General features: G+C 38.5%; 1 protein-coding gene across 1 annotated transcript in view; it reads right to left on the bottom strand.

Annotated features, from left to right (window-relative positions):
- LOC134177941 (nucleoprotein TPR-like) overlaps positions 1–16323 on the bottom strand; it is a 32146-nt gene that overhangs the window by 10730 nt on the left and 5093 nt on the right. Inside the window, exons 5-34 of the mRNA XM_062644717.1 lie at positions 16206–16309; positions 15646–15759; positions 15531–15581; positions 15370–15462; positions 13602–13770; positions 12454–12510; positions 12325–12396; positions 12172–12266; positions 10905–10997; positions 10738–10842; positions 9453–9560; positions 6884–7122; positions 6736–6820; positions 6387–6592; positions 5380–5641; positions 4630–4905; positions 3933–4185; positions 3159–3406; positions 2419–2553; positions 2281–2355; positions 1881–2069; positions 1680–1810; positions 1559–1624; positions 1068–1149; positions 957–1001; positions 646–738; positions 476–580; positions 280–359; positions 86–148; positions 1–24 (exon numbers count right to left, since the gene is read on the bottom strand). The exon at positions 1–24 is cut by the window's left edge and continues 18 nt beyond it. Of these exons, the coding sequence (XP_062500701.1) occupies positions 1–24; positions 86–148; positions 280–359; positions 476–580; positions 646–738; positions 957–1001; positions 1068–1149; positions 1559–1624; positions 1680–1810; positions 1881–2069; positions 2281–2355; positions 2419–2553; positions 3159–3406; positions 3933–4185; positions 4630–4905; positions 5380–5641; positions 6387–6592; positions 6736–6820; positions 6884–7122; positions 9453–9560; positions 10738–10842; positions 10905–10997; positions 12172–12266; positions 12325–12396; positions 12454–12510; positions 13602–13770; positions 15370–15462; positions 15531–15581; positions 15646–15759; positions 16206–16309 (3718 nt within the window). The remainder of the gene's footprint in view (positions 25–85; positions 149–279; positions 360–475; positions 581–645; positions 739–956; positions 1002–1067; positions 1150–1558; positions 1625–1679; positions 1811–1880; positions 2070–2280; positions 2356–2418; positions 2554–3158; positions 3407–3932; positions 4186–4629; positions 4906–5379; positions 5642–6386; positions 6593–6735; positions 6821–6883; positions 7123–9452; positions 9561–10737; positions 10843–10904; positions 10998–12171; positions 12267–12324; positions 12397–12453; positions 12511–13601; positions 13771–15369; positions 15463–15530; positions 15582–15645; positions 15760–16205; positions 16310–16323) is intronic.

Raw genomic sequence — 16323 nt, 5'->3', positions numbered from 1 at the left:
GCTTGTAAAGCTGCGACTTCTTCTCTGACAAACACAGAAACTGAGTTAGAGGTGTGTGAGTGAATGAGTGGAATGTAATGCTTACTGTGACTGTTGGAGGCTTTCGGTAATTGTGGTGATTTTAGTCTCACTTTGCTGACGATGTTCACTAAGTATCAAAAGTAGTGTTACCTCGTGTGTGTGTGTGTGTGTGTGTGTGTGTGTGTGTGTGTGTGTGTGTGTCTGTGTGTGTGTGTGTGTGTGTGTGTGTGTGCTCTAAGCCACATGCAAAAGCCTCACATCAAAGCCTTGTATTCTTCTGGATCTACTCTATTACACTCCTCAATCAAGTGATTAGTCCGTGCCATCCACCGATCAACCTACACCCACAATACAATCACACACACACACACACACACACACACACACACACACACACACACACACACACACACACACACACACACACACACACACACAAACATGCAAATGTCACCTCATTTTTCAATGCTGCTTTCTCAGCTAAAAGTTTTTCTTTCTGGCCACTCAGAAGTCGATTATTCTCACTCAGTGGCCCCATCTCACCTTCCAACCATTTCACCTGTTTGAAACAAACAAACACCATTGACACAATTTGAACACAACAATATAAGTTTACTGTACAACCTTTGCCTCCAGTTGAGCAACTTGCTGACTGAGATACGTCTTCTCTTCACGTAGAACTTTATTTGAATCTTGAAGGATGCTCAAGTTCTCAACCTGCAGAGACAATTTCATACGTTACACGCAATCAGCCTCAACACAACAAGCAACTTTAACAAAGAAAACGTATTAATTAAATTTCAAATAATGAACTTGAGTATTAACTGCAGACTAATATAATATAATTATAACACACATACACACACACGTGCGCACACACACACACACACACACACACACACACACACACACACATGCACACACACACGTCTCACCTTCTCCATGATTTCTGCATGTTGTGCGGCTGTTTGTGCTGTCAACTGTAATGAGAAATGTAGCTGAATTAGTGGTTGGACCATATGAAGATGCTGTTGATCATGAGTAACCTGTGATCGTTCGCGTTCTTCTGTTAGAGCCGTTCTTGTGTCTTCCAGTTGTCTCTGAAGATGTTCATATTGTTGGCGATATCTAGATATTTTACACCATAAGTACAACTGTATTGTATTAGAGTGATGCATCTCTCAATACACTAGACTATTGTATTAGAGTGATGCATCTCTCAATACACTAGACTATTGTATTGGAGGGATGCATCTCACAAAACACTAGACTATTGTATTGGAGGGATGCATCTCACAATACACTAGACTATTGTATTAGAGTGATGCATCTCTCAATACACTAGACTATTGTATTGGAGGGATGCATCTCACAAACACTAGACTATTGTATTGGAGGGATGCATCTCACAATACACTAGACTATTGTATTGGAGGGGTGCATCTCATAATACATTAGACTATTGTATTAAACGGTTGCATCTCGCAATACATTTGCGTCTTGGATAGATGCACACTACCATAGCAATAACCGTTACCTCACGCTCTCAGCTCCAGAAACTTCACACTTCGTTTCAGCAATCTGTTTTTCTCTCCGCAAAAATCTAAATATCAAATCTACCAACAACTCCAGTCACACATACAACACACCAAAAGCACCGTATAATATCCCACAACTGAGCTGGAGTCTTAGAATGATTGTCTTCTGTCTGAGAAGAAGAATCTCCAGACAAAAATCCAGACAATGCATCAGATAGACTAGGCTGAGCTGCAACTAGCTGTCGACTCAACTAGAAACAATTCAAACAAAAAATCCGTTAAACCAAATAACAACATTGACACACACAAACACATGAATACCCGTTCTGCTTGTTCATGTAAAATCTCATTCTGTTTCTGTAAGTCGTCCATACGTGTCGTCAACTGAGATGATTCTTCACGACTCGCTCGTGTCTTTTCCTCCATCACGGCTTCTATCTGTCGAACGCGTGCTGAAGCATCGTCAGATGCAATGCGTGCTTCATCCAGCTGATCATAAACTTTCTTCAACTGAAACAGCAGTCATCATTACTTATTGAGACAAACACACACACACACACACACACACACACACACACACACACGCACACACGTGCACACATGCACACACACACACACACACACACACACACACGTGCACGCATGCACACACGCACACAACAGTTTAACTTAATTCGTGATTCAAACACACGAGATGTAATCACATACTAGACTTCCGTACCTTCGCTTTCACACTTTGTAGTGACTGGACGTCGGCTGAATGTAACGTCAACTCTCGCTCGTACTTTTCTTGGGCCTAACAAAAAGACAAACAGCATATATTTCACAGAAGTGGAGTAAACCAGCTTGTAGATCCAACTTCGGCTGCTTTCCTTGCTTGCTGTCGACATTCCGTTTGAGCGATGAGTTCACCTTGTTCGGCACCAGTTCGAGCAGCAACAGCGTCCTCTAAATCAGTTTGGAGTCTCAACACTGATCGACGTAGATCTTGAGTCTGAAAAGCAACAGAAGCACTAAACTTACCGAGAAGTAAAACGGTAAACAGTGAAACAGATGAACAGACAGACAAACAGACAAACAGAAAAACAGATTGACAAACAAATGGACAAACAAATAGACAAACAAATGGACAAACAAATAGACAAACAAATGGACAAACAAATAGACAAACAAATAGACAAACAAATAGACAAACAAAAACAAACAAATGGACAAACAAATGGACAAACAAATAGACAAACAGAAAAAAGAGTTACAAATTGACAGACAAATAAAAAACAGATTGACAAAAAAAGGAACAAACGGGCAAACAAATAGACAAACAGAAAACATATTGACAAACAAATTGACAGAAAAATAGACAAACAAATAGACAAATAGACAAAAAGATTGACAAACAAAATAGACAAACAAATAGACAAACAAATTAAAAAACAAATGAACAGACAAATAGACAAACAGATTGAGAAACAAATAGACAGACAAATAGATAGACAGGCATGCACACATGCAGGCAAGCAGACATACAAACAAGCAGGTGAGCAAGACTACACAAAACACACAAACTGATTCAGCGTTTAGTAATGTGTGCTTTCCTACCTGCTCATGCATGTGTTTCTGTAGCTTTTCGTGATCTTGCATAAGTTTCTCTCTCCGTTTCTCTACATCTGCCAGTTTCTCTTTCGTTTTCTCTTCTGATGCAATCGCAGCAGCCAGTCTCGCCTCCATAGACTTTTGGAAGTCACTGTGGGCATGATTTGACTCTTGCAGAGCTTCCTCATTGGCCAAGCTGAGAGCCTTGAATTCATCGGCTCGTTTTATAGCTTGAGACAGCTGCTGATCAACAGCTACACAAGACAAGACAACGTCTGATGCATAATCAAACACTAGATATCTAAACAAAATAAGTAAACATATCCATATGCTTAAAATAAAAAATCTATAAAATCACTAAAAATCGTTAAATTAATAAAAACAATAAAAATCACAAAAAAACAATAAAACTCAATAAAATCAATAAAAAGCAATAAAATTCAATAAAAATCAATAAATAAAAAAATTAATAAAATCAATAAAAATAATAAAAAATTAATAAAATCATTAAACTATAAAATCAATAAAACTCAATAAAAATTAATAAAATCAATAAAAATAATAAAAATCAATAAATTAATAAAAATCAATAAAAGTCAATAAAATCAATAAAACTCAATAAAAATTAATAAAATCAATAAAAATCAATAAATCAATAAAAATCAATAAAATCAATGAAAATTAATAAAAATTAATAAAAACTATTTAAAACTTTTGTAGCACTTCAAAGACAAAGTTTGGAACACAAGTAATAGTGTACAATTCATGCATTCATCTTACCTTCTTTCTGCTCTTGAAGTGATCTGATTTGAGCTCGTAATTCCGACAATTGTTTCTGTTCGTCTGTCTCATCTGCGCTACTTCCAGTCAGTTGTTCAAGTTGCTGTTCACTTTTCTGTAGCCTTTCCTTCAACTCGTTTTCTGTCCTTTCCATAGCAGCGATGTTCGACTGCGATGCAACGAGTTGTTCCTTCACAAGCGACACTTGTTTTCTTTCTTGCTCCAGCCGACTCTGCGTCTCTCTCAATTGCGTCTAGAAACACAAAATCAGTTGAAACTTTTGATGCGCCCGTTTCCTATCTGTTTCACTTGTCACTCGTTGACCCAATGCAATACAATAGAAATTTGTATATTTAATTGAAAAGGCAATATACCTGAACCTGTGTGTGTGTGTGTGTGTGTGTGTGTGTGTGTATGTGTGTGTGTGTGTGTGTGTGTGTGTGTGTGTGTGTGTGTGTGTGTGTGTGTGTGTTTGTTAGTCGTGAACTCGTACACGAGTAGCAGACAATGAACGAATCAGTTTGTTTGTTTGTTTGTTTGTTTGTGTGTGTGTGTGTGTGTGTGTGTGTGTGTGTGTGCGCGCGCGTGCATGCCTGCATGTGTGTGTGTGTGTGCATGTGTGTGTGTGTGTGTGTGTGTGTGTGTGTGTGTGTGTGTGTGTGTGTGTGTGTGTGTGTGTGTGTGTGTGTGTGTGTACCTGAACGAGATGCAGCATGTCATCGTGTTTCTCTCTCTCTGCAGTCGATTCTCGCCTCAGGGTCACCACTTCACGTTCCAAATCTTCAATCTTGCTGCCCAACCGCGTCTTCACTTCTAACTCGCTTCGTTCTAAGTTCTTCTCTAACGTCTGTAGATTGGCGATGACAACATTCTGGCTCTGTTTTTCTCTCATCAGTCCGTCGTTCAGTTGGAGAAGTCGTGACTCGGCAGTCTTCAGTTGATCACGTTCGAGTTTCAACATTTCACATGAACGCTGAAATACAATAAAACACATCAAAATTGAACTACTTTCAGAGCAGTAGGACACCACACAGCCTGTACAGCCATGGCCGCTCAGGTTTACAAGTTGACTTTGGTCTGCATCACTAAAACTGCCACTTCCGGTTTGGTGCTAGGTAATTAAATAAGTAATATATTTTCTCACGGTCTATTACTAGTAAACCGTATATATAAAATGCATATGGACAGAAGTACATTGCCTAACTATTTTATCTCCTGCTTTGAAATGCTGTGAGAACAAGTTGTAACATACATGACAATGTTGTTAATATCAATGGAGCAGAGGTGACAGTCGCCCGTTATTAAGGCACGTGACGAGGGCGTTACCTAAACCACGCCCATGTAACGCGCGTTAGGCCGCGTAGGTTTAAATGTCGCTCCTACAGTACTGACTTTAATACAATAATTTTACATGTTTGTTCTGCTATTTATCTGCACAGCATTTTACCTCTAGCTTTCCCACAGCTTCAGTTGTCTTCAATAACTCCTGCCTTGCCTTCTCTAGATTCATTTCTAGTTTTAATTGTGACTCTGATAGTTTCTGGTTTCTGTCCCTCAAAGAGTCAACTTCTCTTCTATATCCGTCTGTATTTGATAGTTGCATTTGAGCTCGTTCTCCGGCAAACTCTAAGCTGGAAGATAACCGGCTGTTTTCAAGCTTCACCTTTGATGCTTCATCCCTGAATTCCTCTAACTTGGTTTCAATCATTCTGTAATGATTAACAACGATCAAACACACACACACACACACACACACACACACACACACACACACACACACACACACACACACACACACACACACACACACACACACACATGCATGTACATAAACAATGCACAAACAAACAAACAAGCAAACAAACATACAGACAAACAATTAAACAAACAAACAAACAAACAATTAAACAAACAATTAAACAAACAAACAAACAATTAAACAAACAAACAAACAATTAAACAAACAATTAAACAAACAAACAATTAAACAAACAAACAATTAAACAATTAAACAAACAATTAAACAAACAAACAAACAATTCAACAAACAATTAAACAAACAAACAAACAATTAAACAAACAATTAAACAAACAATTAAACAAACAAACAAACAATTAAACAAACAAACAATTAAACAAAGCAAACAATTAAACAAACAATTAAACAAAGCAAACAATTAAACAAACAAACAATTAAACAAACAATTAAACAAACAAACAAACAATTAAACAAACAAACAATTAAACAAATAACAAACAATTAAACAAACAATTAAACAAACAAACAAACAATTAAACAAACAAACAATTAAACAAACAAACATGCAAGCAAACAAACAATTAAACAAACAAACATGCAAACAAACAAACAATTAAACAAACAAACAAGCAAACACACAAACAACAGACAAACAAATAAACACACACACAATGTTGACATATCTGATCTCTTACCTGGAATATTCAGCTTTCTCTTTCTTGTACGACTCAAATTCACTCTGTAATTCTTTCAGTGCGCCTCGTGCTTCAGCTACCTCATCAGACTCAAGACCTCCAACAGCAACAACATCACTTGCATTTAATGATGTAGACAATTTAGCAGGAGAGCTGCCCTGAGCGAGGACACGATACATATCACGCTGACGAACAATAGCTTCAACCTTGAAAATGACAAAACGAGTTAGTGAGAAATAAAGAAAAAGATGACAGACAGACAGACAGACAGACAGACAGACACAGACAGACAAACAGACAGACAAACAGACAAGAAGATACATCACTATAAAAACTACATAACCATCACCATTTCAGACTGCCTTGCTCTTGCTTGTCGTAACTCGTCCAGCTGACTCGATGCAACCTGAAGCTGCTGCTGCAACTCAGTAATCCTGCAAGCAATTCACACCACATACCACAACACACCGACAAGACATTCCAAACACGCAACACACCGAGCATCTGCTTGTGCTTGCTCTGCCTGCTCTTTTTCTTCGCTCAACTCCCTCACCACGGACAGTAATTTCTGGTTCTGCTGTTGTAATTCCTGAATGCTCCTGAAGGCAACCAGCGTGCTGGAGATAACCTGTGACGAACTGCTGACGTTGGAACCTTCATCTCGATGCAGCAACGGATCGCACGTTGAGCTCAGACCACCACGAGCTTCCTCACACTCTTTAAGCAAAACTCGAACCTACACACACGTGCGTACAAAGACAAATGCAGAGGAGTCGTCACATGTAGTAGTACATGCATAATCAATGTACGTATGTGATAGTGTGTACCGTATTTCTGCAAATAGTGCCCCATGCTCAAATAGTGTCCCATGCTCAAATAGTGCCCTATAATGAAATAATAATACTCCATGGCATGGTGACCCTATAATGAAATAATAATGCCCCATGGTAACCCATAACAAAATAATAATTCCCCATGGTGACCATACAGGGTTCTCCCAGGATTTCAAAATAGCGTGACGGAGAAGGACGGCAGTTGCAAGACATGCCCCTTTCCGCGACAGACACTTAGATACCCAGACCTTATCCGGGTCATACCGACTGTGTTTGTGCTTTCAAGACTTGGAGTTAGACGTACTGTCGTCGGGAGCGGCAGAGTCAGACTGTGACTTATTGTGGTCAGCCTGAGGCAGAGCTCCTTGATCCACTTGACTGGAACTGGTTTCCTCCCGGGTCGTTCCTCTTAGCTTCTGTATCTTTGGGGCAAGCTCTCTTTGACTTTCACCGCAATACAGGAAAAACAAAATTAATGAGCCTGCCACTTTCCTCTTCATCTCCGTGTTCGTTTACGCACGCTCACATTAATGCACACATCTGCATAGCTTCAAAATTCCAGACCTTTCTCACGTAAACGAAACGTCTGGCCATCCTAAATTGACTTCAAAAGTGGAAGAGATAAGTGGTTGACCACGAACTCGTTCTTCAGTGACTAGCCAGAAAATAACGACTTTCACAGTCAATTAGAATGCAGATCTTCCCTCGTTTTTCTTTACACGCGATTGTACTTGGTCATGTGGATGGGATTTCTCAGGGTGGCGCTGCACCACACTACCATGCTTTAGGGAGAACCCTGCCCTATAATGAAATAATAATGCCCCATGGTGACCTTATAATAAAATAATAATGCCCCATGGTGACCCTATAATGAAATAATAATGCCCCATGGTAACCCTATAACAAAATAATAATGCCCCACAGTGACCCTATAACGAAATAATAATGCCCCATGGTGACCATATAAATAATAATTCCCCATGCTCGATTAGTGCCCACTGGGGTAGTATTCAAACCCAGTTACATGCATGTACGTCTATCAATGTGTATGGTTGAGATAAAATGAACACCCAGATAGAATCACTGACTGACGAAGAAGATTCAATGATATACAACAAACCAGGAATACGACTTAAGTGAAGTGAAAGTATCCTGCTGCTCCTAATGTTTTTCAGCGTAATGACCTTTTCAAAAATTTTGCTTTCAAAAAACAATAATGGTTACAGAAAAACAATATTTTGTCTCAAAAAGTGTCGGTTGTCTGGGCTTTTGGTTTTTGCGTGTGCGCATGAAAGATCGTCAAAAATGGCCACTAGACACAAGTGTGCAGCTCAAGATGCCAACTAGAAATGTTTATGTTTGTCTGTCTGTCTGTTTGTCTGTCTGTTTGTTTAGAGAATTGAATCAGTTTGAAAGAATAAATAAACAAATAATTAAATTAAAAAATTACTAATATTGCACATCAAAACCTTGAAAAATTAAGATTCGTAAAAAATTCTAAATTATATTTGGAGTCTCGAAAAACACTAAGAGCACTAGGGTACACAAGATACATACCAGTAAGACTATAAGATTAGATTACGGTAGTTTTTTCGTTCTTTTGTGTAGCATGTTACATTGTTGCACACAAACAATGCAACAGTCTTTCCGCTTACAAAATAATAATGCCCCTAAGCCCATGTTTTAGAACTATGAAAAAATAGTGCCCCATGGGGCACTAATCATAGAAATACGGTATGTATGTGTGTATATACCATTATTACCCCACCCCCAATAGTTGGCCAGAGACAAAGATCAAGTATGGGATGGAGCCTTACTCAAAACTTGACACCTAAAGTTGTTAATTGGTGAAAGTGATTGATTAATTGACTTAATTAAACAGCATGTTGCTACACTATAGTAGAGCTTCAAACCACCTCCACTACCTAAAATATAGAAACCTAATCTTCTATATGTATCAGAGTCATTAGAACCTTCAACATGATCGACAAGTGGAAGTTGAATGTCAGCATCTCTACAGGTACAAATCTAGCAAACAGTGACTGTGGAAAGCACCAGTTAGCATTAATTAAAGGACTAAGAGGTGTGAAAATACTTGGACAAAGTTGGGGTGGGGGCTTACTTGAGTGTTGGTGTAATAATCAAGTGAGTATGGCAATGCATTCTTAATACATACGTTGTAGTTACACTGTGTTCAAGTTGAATGTTTTACTAAAGTTATGTGGTAACGTACCTGCTGTCCGAGGTCGGCTGTTTGCTCTCGTAATCGTCTGTTCTCTCGTTTTAAGAAATTGGTCTCTTGAATGGCTTGTTCAGTCTCATCGCTTCTACGTTCACACTCCTAGAATACAACATGCTCTATTTCAATAATTATGACAAATAACAAAATAGAAATAAATAAAAATAAAATTAATATTAAAGTTAAAACAAAATTAAAAAATAAAAATTAAATTAATTAATATAAATAAAAAAGAAAATTACATAAAAATTGAATAAGTAAAAATTAGATTAATTAATATAAAATTTAAAATTAAAATTAAATGATAAAATAACAAAATAAAAAGGAAAAAATATAAATTAAAACAAATTAAAAATAAAAAAATAAAAATAACATAAAATAACAAATTAAAAATAATATGAAATAAAAAATACAAAATTAAATTTAAATAAAATAAAAATAATTATATAAAAATAAAAAAAATAAAAAATTAAAATTAAAATGAAACAATATAAAATAAAAAATAAAAATAGAATACAACAATATAAAATAAAAACAATAAAAATAAAAAAAAAAAAATGAAAATAAAATAATCTAATATATAAAGCTCAAATTGTCTGTCTGTCTGTGTGTGTGTGTGTGTGTGTGTGTGTGTTCGCGTTTGGCGGCTACGTCTTCTGTCCGTTCGTAACCAAAATCAGTACGCACACTCGACATGCACAGGGGAAGGTTTGCATAAAATAATTAAAAAAATTATGCACCAGGTCCCCTCTCGAGGGGTCCACCACCGCGTAAAATTTCTCGATGACGCAAACGCTACACATTCCGGTTTATTCGAACACACGCCCACATCAGTCCTGTGTAGACTGTATGCATCATTGTCCTTCACAAAGCTTCGAGCAATTGAATATCTATTGCCGACGAAACTTACTCTTCTAGCGCTTTCGTTTCTCTCCAAATTCTAATTGCATTTGCACTGAATCCAACCTACACGTTTTCTGCAGCAAGCCCTACATGGGGAGTGTGTCGATTTCTATCGAAACAAGTGTGATGAAAAAAATTCAAATTCATTCAGCATATCCGGGACCTCGCAACAAAGATTGCACGTGACGTGTCCACAGACCTATCTTTACACTACAATATCTTGCCCGTACGAAGGACGGGCCATGGATCCTAGTATAAAATAAAATAAAAATAAAGTATAAAATATAAAATAAAAAATATATATAAATAAAAATAATAAGTAAAAATAAAAATAAAATAAAAAGTACAAATAAAACCAACTGATGCTGTCACTCACATTCATTGTGTCACTCAATCTTAGTGACAAGTGCTCGTTCATTTTCAACGTCTCTTCAAATTCCCTCTTCTGCTGCTGCAACACGGGAGCTTTCTCCTCCAGTTCCTGCACATCTCACCATGTCAACATTCACCTTGATATCAACTGATTAGAGAGAGACGTCTAACTCTCAAGATCTCGTTGAGATAATCATTGAGACGTTTGTTTTCTTCCTTCTCCTGGCGTAATGCATCACTCGTCTCCACATATTCACTGTAGATCTAACAAGACAATACAATATCACACATTACATAGTGCATATGATAAGATATTTGTAGAAAATTTATTTTATTTTATTTTATTATTTTGGCAAATTGGTGATTTATGAGTCACCACCAATACAAATTTCCTATCATTCTTACAAAACGTGAGTGACATCACAAACCACGTGCGCTAACTTTTACGACAATGTACTAGCACCTCCATATTGATATCGTATTTACAGACATACAGACAAATGGATGGATGGATAGACAAACAGACAAACAGACAGACAGACAGACAGACAGACAGACAGACAGACAGAAAAACAAACAGACAAAACACACATACACACACGCGTGCACGCACACACACACACACACACACACACACACACACACACACACACACACCTTCAACCGCCCATTCACATGAATGATGGAGACACGTAAAAAGCGTAAGAAAAAGGAAGTCACTATCTGGTAAATACGTCACAAATCTAAATACATTGATGACATTTATGTCTTTTCTTGTCACTCTCTCGTGTGAATAAACGACTGCATCTGTCGCACTTGACTCCGGCCTTTGCTCGTTCCCAGGGATCTAGACAATTTTGTCCTCTATTGCAATTGTGTCTTTTTTCCCTGTCTGTGATTTAAACAGTCGCTTGCAGGTAGCGCACAGCAGAGGCTGTTGGTCTTGACATCTGCTGGGATCGGCTCTGTGACAAGCCTTCTGACTACTTTGGGCATTTTCTAATTCTACTCATGAAGTGACAATTGAGTTAATTTTGCTAGTACAGACGTTCTTCAACTTCTGCATGTCCTGCATAAGCTGGGACCAAGTGCTTGTTAGGCCAACCATTTTTAGGTCTTTTACAATCCTGTCTTTCCACCTTAGTCTGACCCCATGCGCTGGACGAGTTGATGGTAGCCACGCATGAAGCAGCTGCTTGGGCAGACAATGATCTTCCATACGTTCTAGATGACACACACACACACACACACACACACACACACACACACACACACACACACACACACACACACACACACACACACACACACACACACACACACACACACACCTGAAAACATCACAACCTCACTCTGCTGTGCTAGCTAGGTTGTAACAACTATACTACAGACCAACGCAGACAACATCAACGTGTGTAATCCAGCACATTTAAACTACCTGTGTCAAAGTCATTCCTGACTTCAATAACGAGCTTGTCGTCGCCGCTGTTGGGCAAAGTTCCTTCAATGCATCTTCAGACATCGAAGCTACACCTACCACACAAAAGTAATAAACACCATACTTTCTATTAAGAAATAGTTGCGTATGTGCCTCGTTGTCTGGCAAGTTCCAGCAGTTCATTAGCATCCTCTAGTTCACCCTTCAGCTTGTTGACCATCTCATCTAACATGTAATATCAGTGTACGTTAAATGTGAAGTGTTTTGAGTGTGGAAACTAACTGAGTTCGTTGACTCTTGCAGCAGATGTGTAATGTAACACTTCGACTTCTTTTTGTTCTATAACAAGCATGAAATTAAATATCAACCCTGCAGTAATGATAACAATGTATTAGTAATTATATATATATACTAACAATTGGAAATTACAAATAATTATTTATTTATTTGTTAATAATTAATACTGGTAATTACATAACAATTATTTATTTATTAACTATTAATAATTAATAAAAAATAAAATAAAATAAAATAAAAAATTAGTGTAGGCCTGGAAACAGTCGACCACATTGTGGCAGGCTGTAGTGCTTTGGCACCGACGGACTACACTGATCGACACAATCAGGTGGCATCCATCATTCACTGGGATGTTTGGTGCCTTTTTTGGGGTTCCAGTGGAGAGCAGATGGTACGGGCATCATCCTGATAGGCTTGTGGAGACAGATGACATTACTATGATGTGGGATACCACCATCCCCACTGCCAGGAAGATTAAAGCCAATCGTCCAGACATCTGTCTCAGAAATAGGAAGACAAACACTTGTCTTCTTATTGATATCAGCTGTCCTGCTGATGGCAACATTGGCAAGAAACATGCTGAGAAGTTGGCGAAGTACAGCTACTTGCAAGTGGAGATAAGCCACATGTGGCATTGTCGAACACTGGTGGTTCCGGTGATCTTGGGAGCTTTGGGCACAGTGCACGCAGGTATTGCACGGTGGCTGGACATTATTCCAGGTCATCACAACCTGCAGCACTTACAGAAAACAGTGCTTCTGGGATCTACTCGGATCCTTCGTAAAGTCATGTCTTCTTTCTAGACAGCCGTGATGATCTAAGTACTTCTGAAGCAGGGTTTGCTTCCAGTACTTGTAATAGACTTTACAAACCACACTGATCTGGTTGAGCACGACACACATTTATTAACTAAAAAAATTAATATAATTATTTATTACATATTACTAATTAATTATTAATAATTAATTAAAACTATTTTATTAAATATTAATTATTATGTAATTACTAATTGTTAATAAATAAATAAATAATAGTCAGTCTATTTTACTCATATCCATAAGCTCAAATCAAGTAGAACACACCATTTAACTTTATTTCACAATATTCAAGTTTCACTTTACATTGTCATTTACCTTCAACGGATTTGCCATAAAGTTGTTGCAGCTCCTCAACGGCTGTTATTAGTTCTTCGACTCTCTTCTCTGATTCAGTAGCCGACGTCTGATACAATGTAGATAGTTTGGTTTGAGCAGATAACTCCTTCCTGAAGTGCTCTTCACATTGAAGCTTTTCCTCTCTAGCCTACATAGAGACAACACCATTTCACTAAAACAATTTAGCATGTCGCTATCTGTCTGACTGTCTGTCTGTCTAGTATCTGTGTGTGTGTGTGTGTGTGTGTGTGTGTGTGTGTGTGTGTGTGTGTGTGTGTGTTTGTGTGTGTGTCTGTCCGTCTGTCTGTCTATCTATCTGTCAACGGTATTATATTTTCATAAATCAGAACTATTACAGACTAAATCAAACTAAGCAACGCACAATACACTACACAGTGTTCTCCCCAGAAATCTTAGAAGGCAGAGCGGAATACTCCGTAAAGTGGGCGTTACCCAATGCCACGCCCAATGGCAGTTAAATACCAACTTGCACATGAACACCAGCTGTGAACGCATGGTTAGTTAAGGCTGCATGCGTGGGTGTAAAAGTGTTAGTGTTCCGCACAATTAGATGCCACCCCTTACTTAGTTAATTAGTTTAATAAGCTTACTTGAGATCCTCAAGTCTTGGCATCTGGATGATCTAATTTACCTAAAAGCTTAATTACCTAGAATAAGGCAGAGCGGCCCGCTCTACCAAAAGATCCTGGGGAGAACACTGCTACAGTTGACCCTAGCAGGGTCTTACAATGACAACTAAAGAACAAAAATTAACTGTGTCTGTCTGTCTTCTTGATAACGTGGATGGACATCATGAAGTGCATGGCCACCATAGACGACGCCTAGCGCTGACGCGAGGTAAAGATGCATACAATCCATGATGACAATGTTGATACAGAGGAGCACACAATACGGGTAGAGGAAGACGTGTGTGTGTGTGTGTGTGTGTGTGTGTGTGTGTGTGTGTGTGTGTGTGTGTGTGTGTGTGTGTGTGTGTGTGTCTATCTGTCTGTCTATCTGTCTGTCCATCTGTGTGTCTGTCTTAGTAATTGTCTATTTGTGTGTCATGTGTGTGTGTGTGTGTGTGTGTGTGTGTGTGTCTGTCTATCTGTCTGTCTGTCTAAGTCAGTAACTGTCTATCTGTGTGTCTGTGTCTGTCTATCTGTCTGTTTGTGTGTATGTTTGTGTGTCTGTCTATGTGTCTGTCTATCTGTCTGTCTGTGGGTCTGTCTATGGGTCTGTCTGTGTGTCTGTCTATCTGTCTCTCTGTCTATCTGTCTGTCTGTGTGTCTGTCTATCAGTCTGTCTGTCTGTGTGTCTGTCTGTCTGTGTGTCTGTCTATCTGTCTGTCTGTGTGTCTGTCTATGTGTCTGTCTGTATGTCTGTGTGTCTGTCCATCTGGCTGGCTGTGTGTCTGTCTATGTGTCTGTCTGTGGGTCTGTTTGTGTGTCTGTCTATCTGTCTGTCTGTGTGTTTATCTATCTGTCTGTCTGTGTCTGCCTGTGTCTGTCCATCTGTCTGTCTGTGTGTCTGTCTATCTGTCTGTCTGTGTGTCTGTCCATCTGTCTGTCTGTCTGTCAATTGCTTCATCCATAATTTATCACTTCAAACGTATACAACCTACATAAACATCACCCCTAAAACCTACTTACACAAGCTCACACATAACCCTTCCATCATTACCACCACTAACATTCCATTAAATTCAAACTCCAAAATCAATCAATTAATTAAAAGCCACGCCCACCTGCTTCAATTTATCCAAGTAGACTTCTAGTTTTGCGTCTTTCCCCTTCATCGTTTGCTTCATCTCTTCAACAAGTGACTCCAATCTTGTCAACTAGTACACACCACATGATGCAAACACAAAACATTACAACAACACATCAACACAATAATCGTCATTACCTGTTGTGACTTGTCACTGAGTTCACTTCTCAGTGAAACCCGATCAGAAGCCTGTAGTGTAAGGCACACCAAATGTTGATATAGATGTAAGTGGGAGAGACAGGTATTTTTGTACGTATTCGTTCTTTAGCTGGACGAGAGTTTCTGCCTTGTTCTTCAGCTCTGTTTGTAGCCACTTGTTTTGAGAATCAAGTAGATCTTTTTCTTGTTGGAGTCGTTGCTCGCGAAACTAAAATAAACGAAATACAAGTAACAACTGTTGATGTAAACAAACAAAAAACAAACAACAGACCAACAAAAAAACAGACACACAAACATACAAACAAACATACAAACAAACAGACAGACAAACAGACAAACAAACAGACATACAAACACAAACAAATATAGTATACTACCACAAAAACAAAATACACAAGGTAAAATACAAACAGAGAGATATAAACAAACAGACACACAAACCAACAAACAAAGACAAACATACACAAACATTAAAACAGACACACACACACACACACACACACACACACACACACACACACACACACACACACACACACACACACACACACACATGCACACACACACACACACACACACACACACACACACACAAAAGAGCAAACCAAAAACGCATACAGGAGAGAGACAACTATTAGACGACTGTACTGATACCTGGAATGTAATCTCTCTGCTTTGAATCTCATCCACCTTGACTTGGACTTCACCGTGAAGCTTACTGGCAGTAGTCACTCGCTCACTCATTCTGTGCCATTCCTCTAATACATCACAA

Source organism: Corticium candelabrum, chromosome 4 (assembly GCF_963422355.1).
Source record: "Corticium candelabrum chromosome 4, ooCorCand1.1, whole genome shotgun sequence".
Lineage (NCBI taxonomy): Eukaryota > Metazoa > Porifera > Homoscleromorpha > Homosclerophorida > Plakinidae > Corticium > Corticium candelabrum.
The sequence above is the reverse complement of the archived record's forward strand: the minus strand, read 5'-3'. Positions and strand labels throughout refer to the sequence as shown.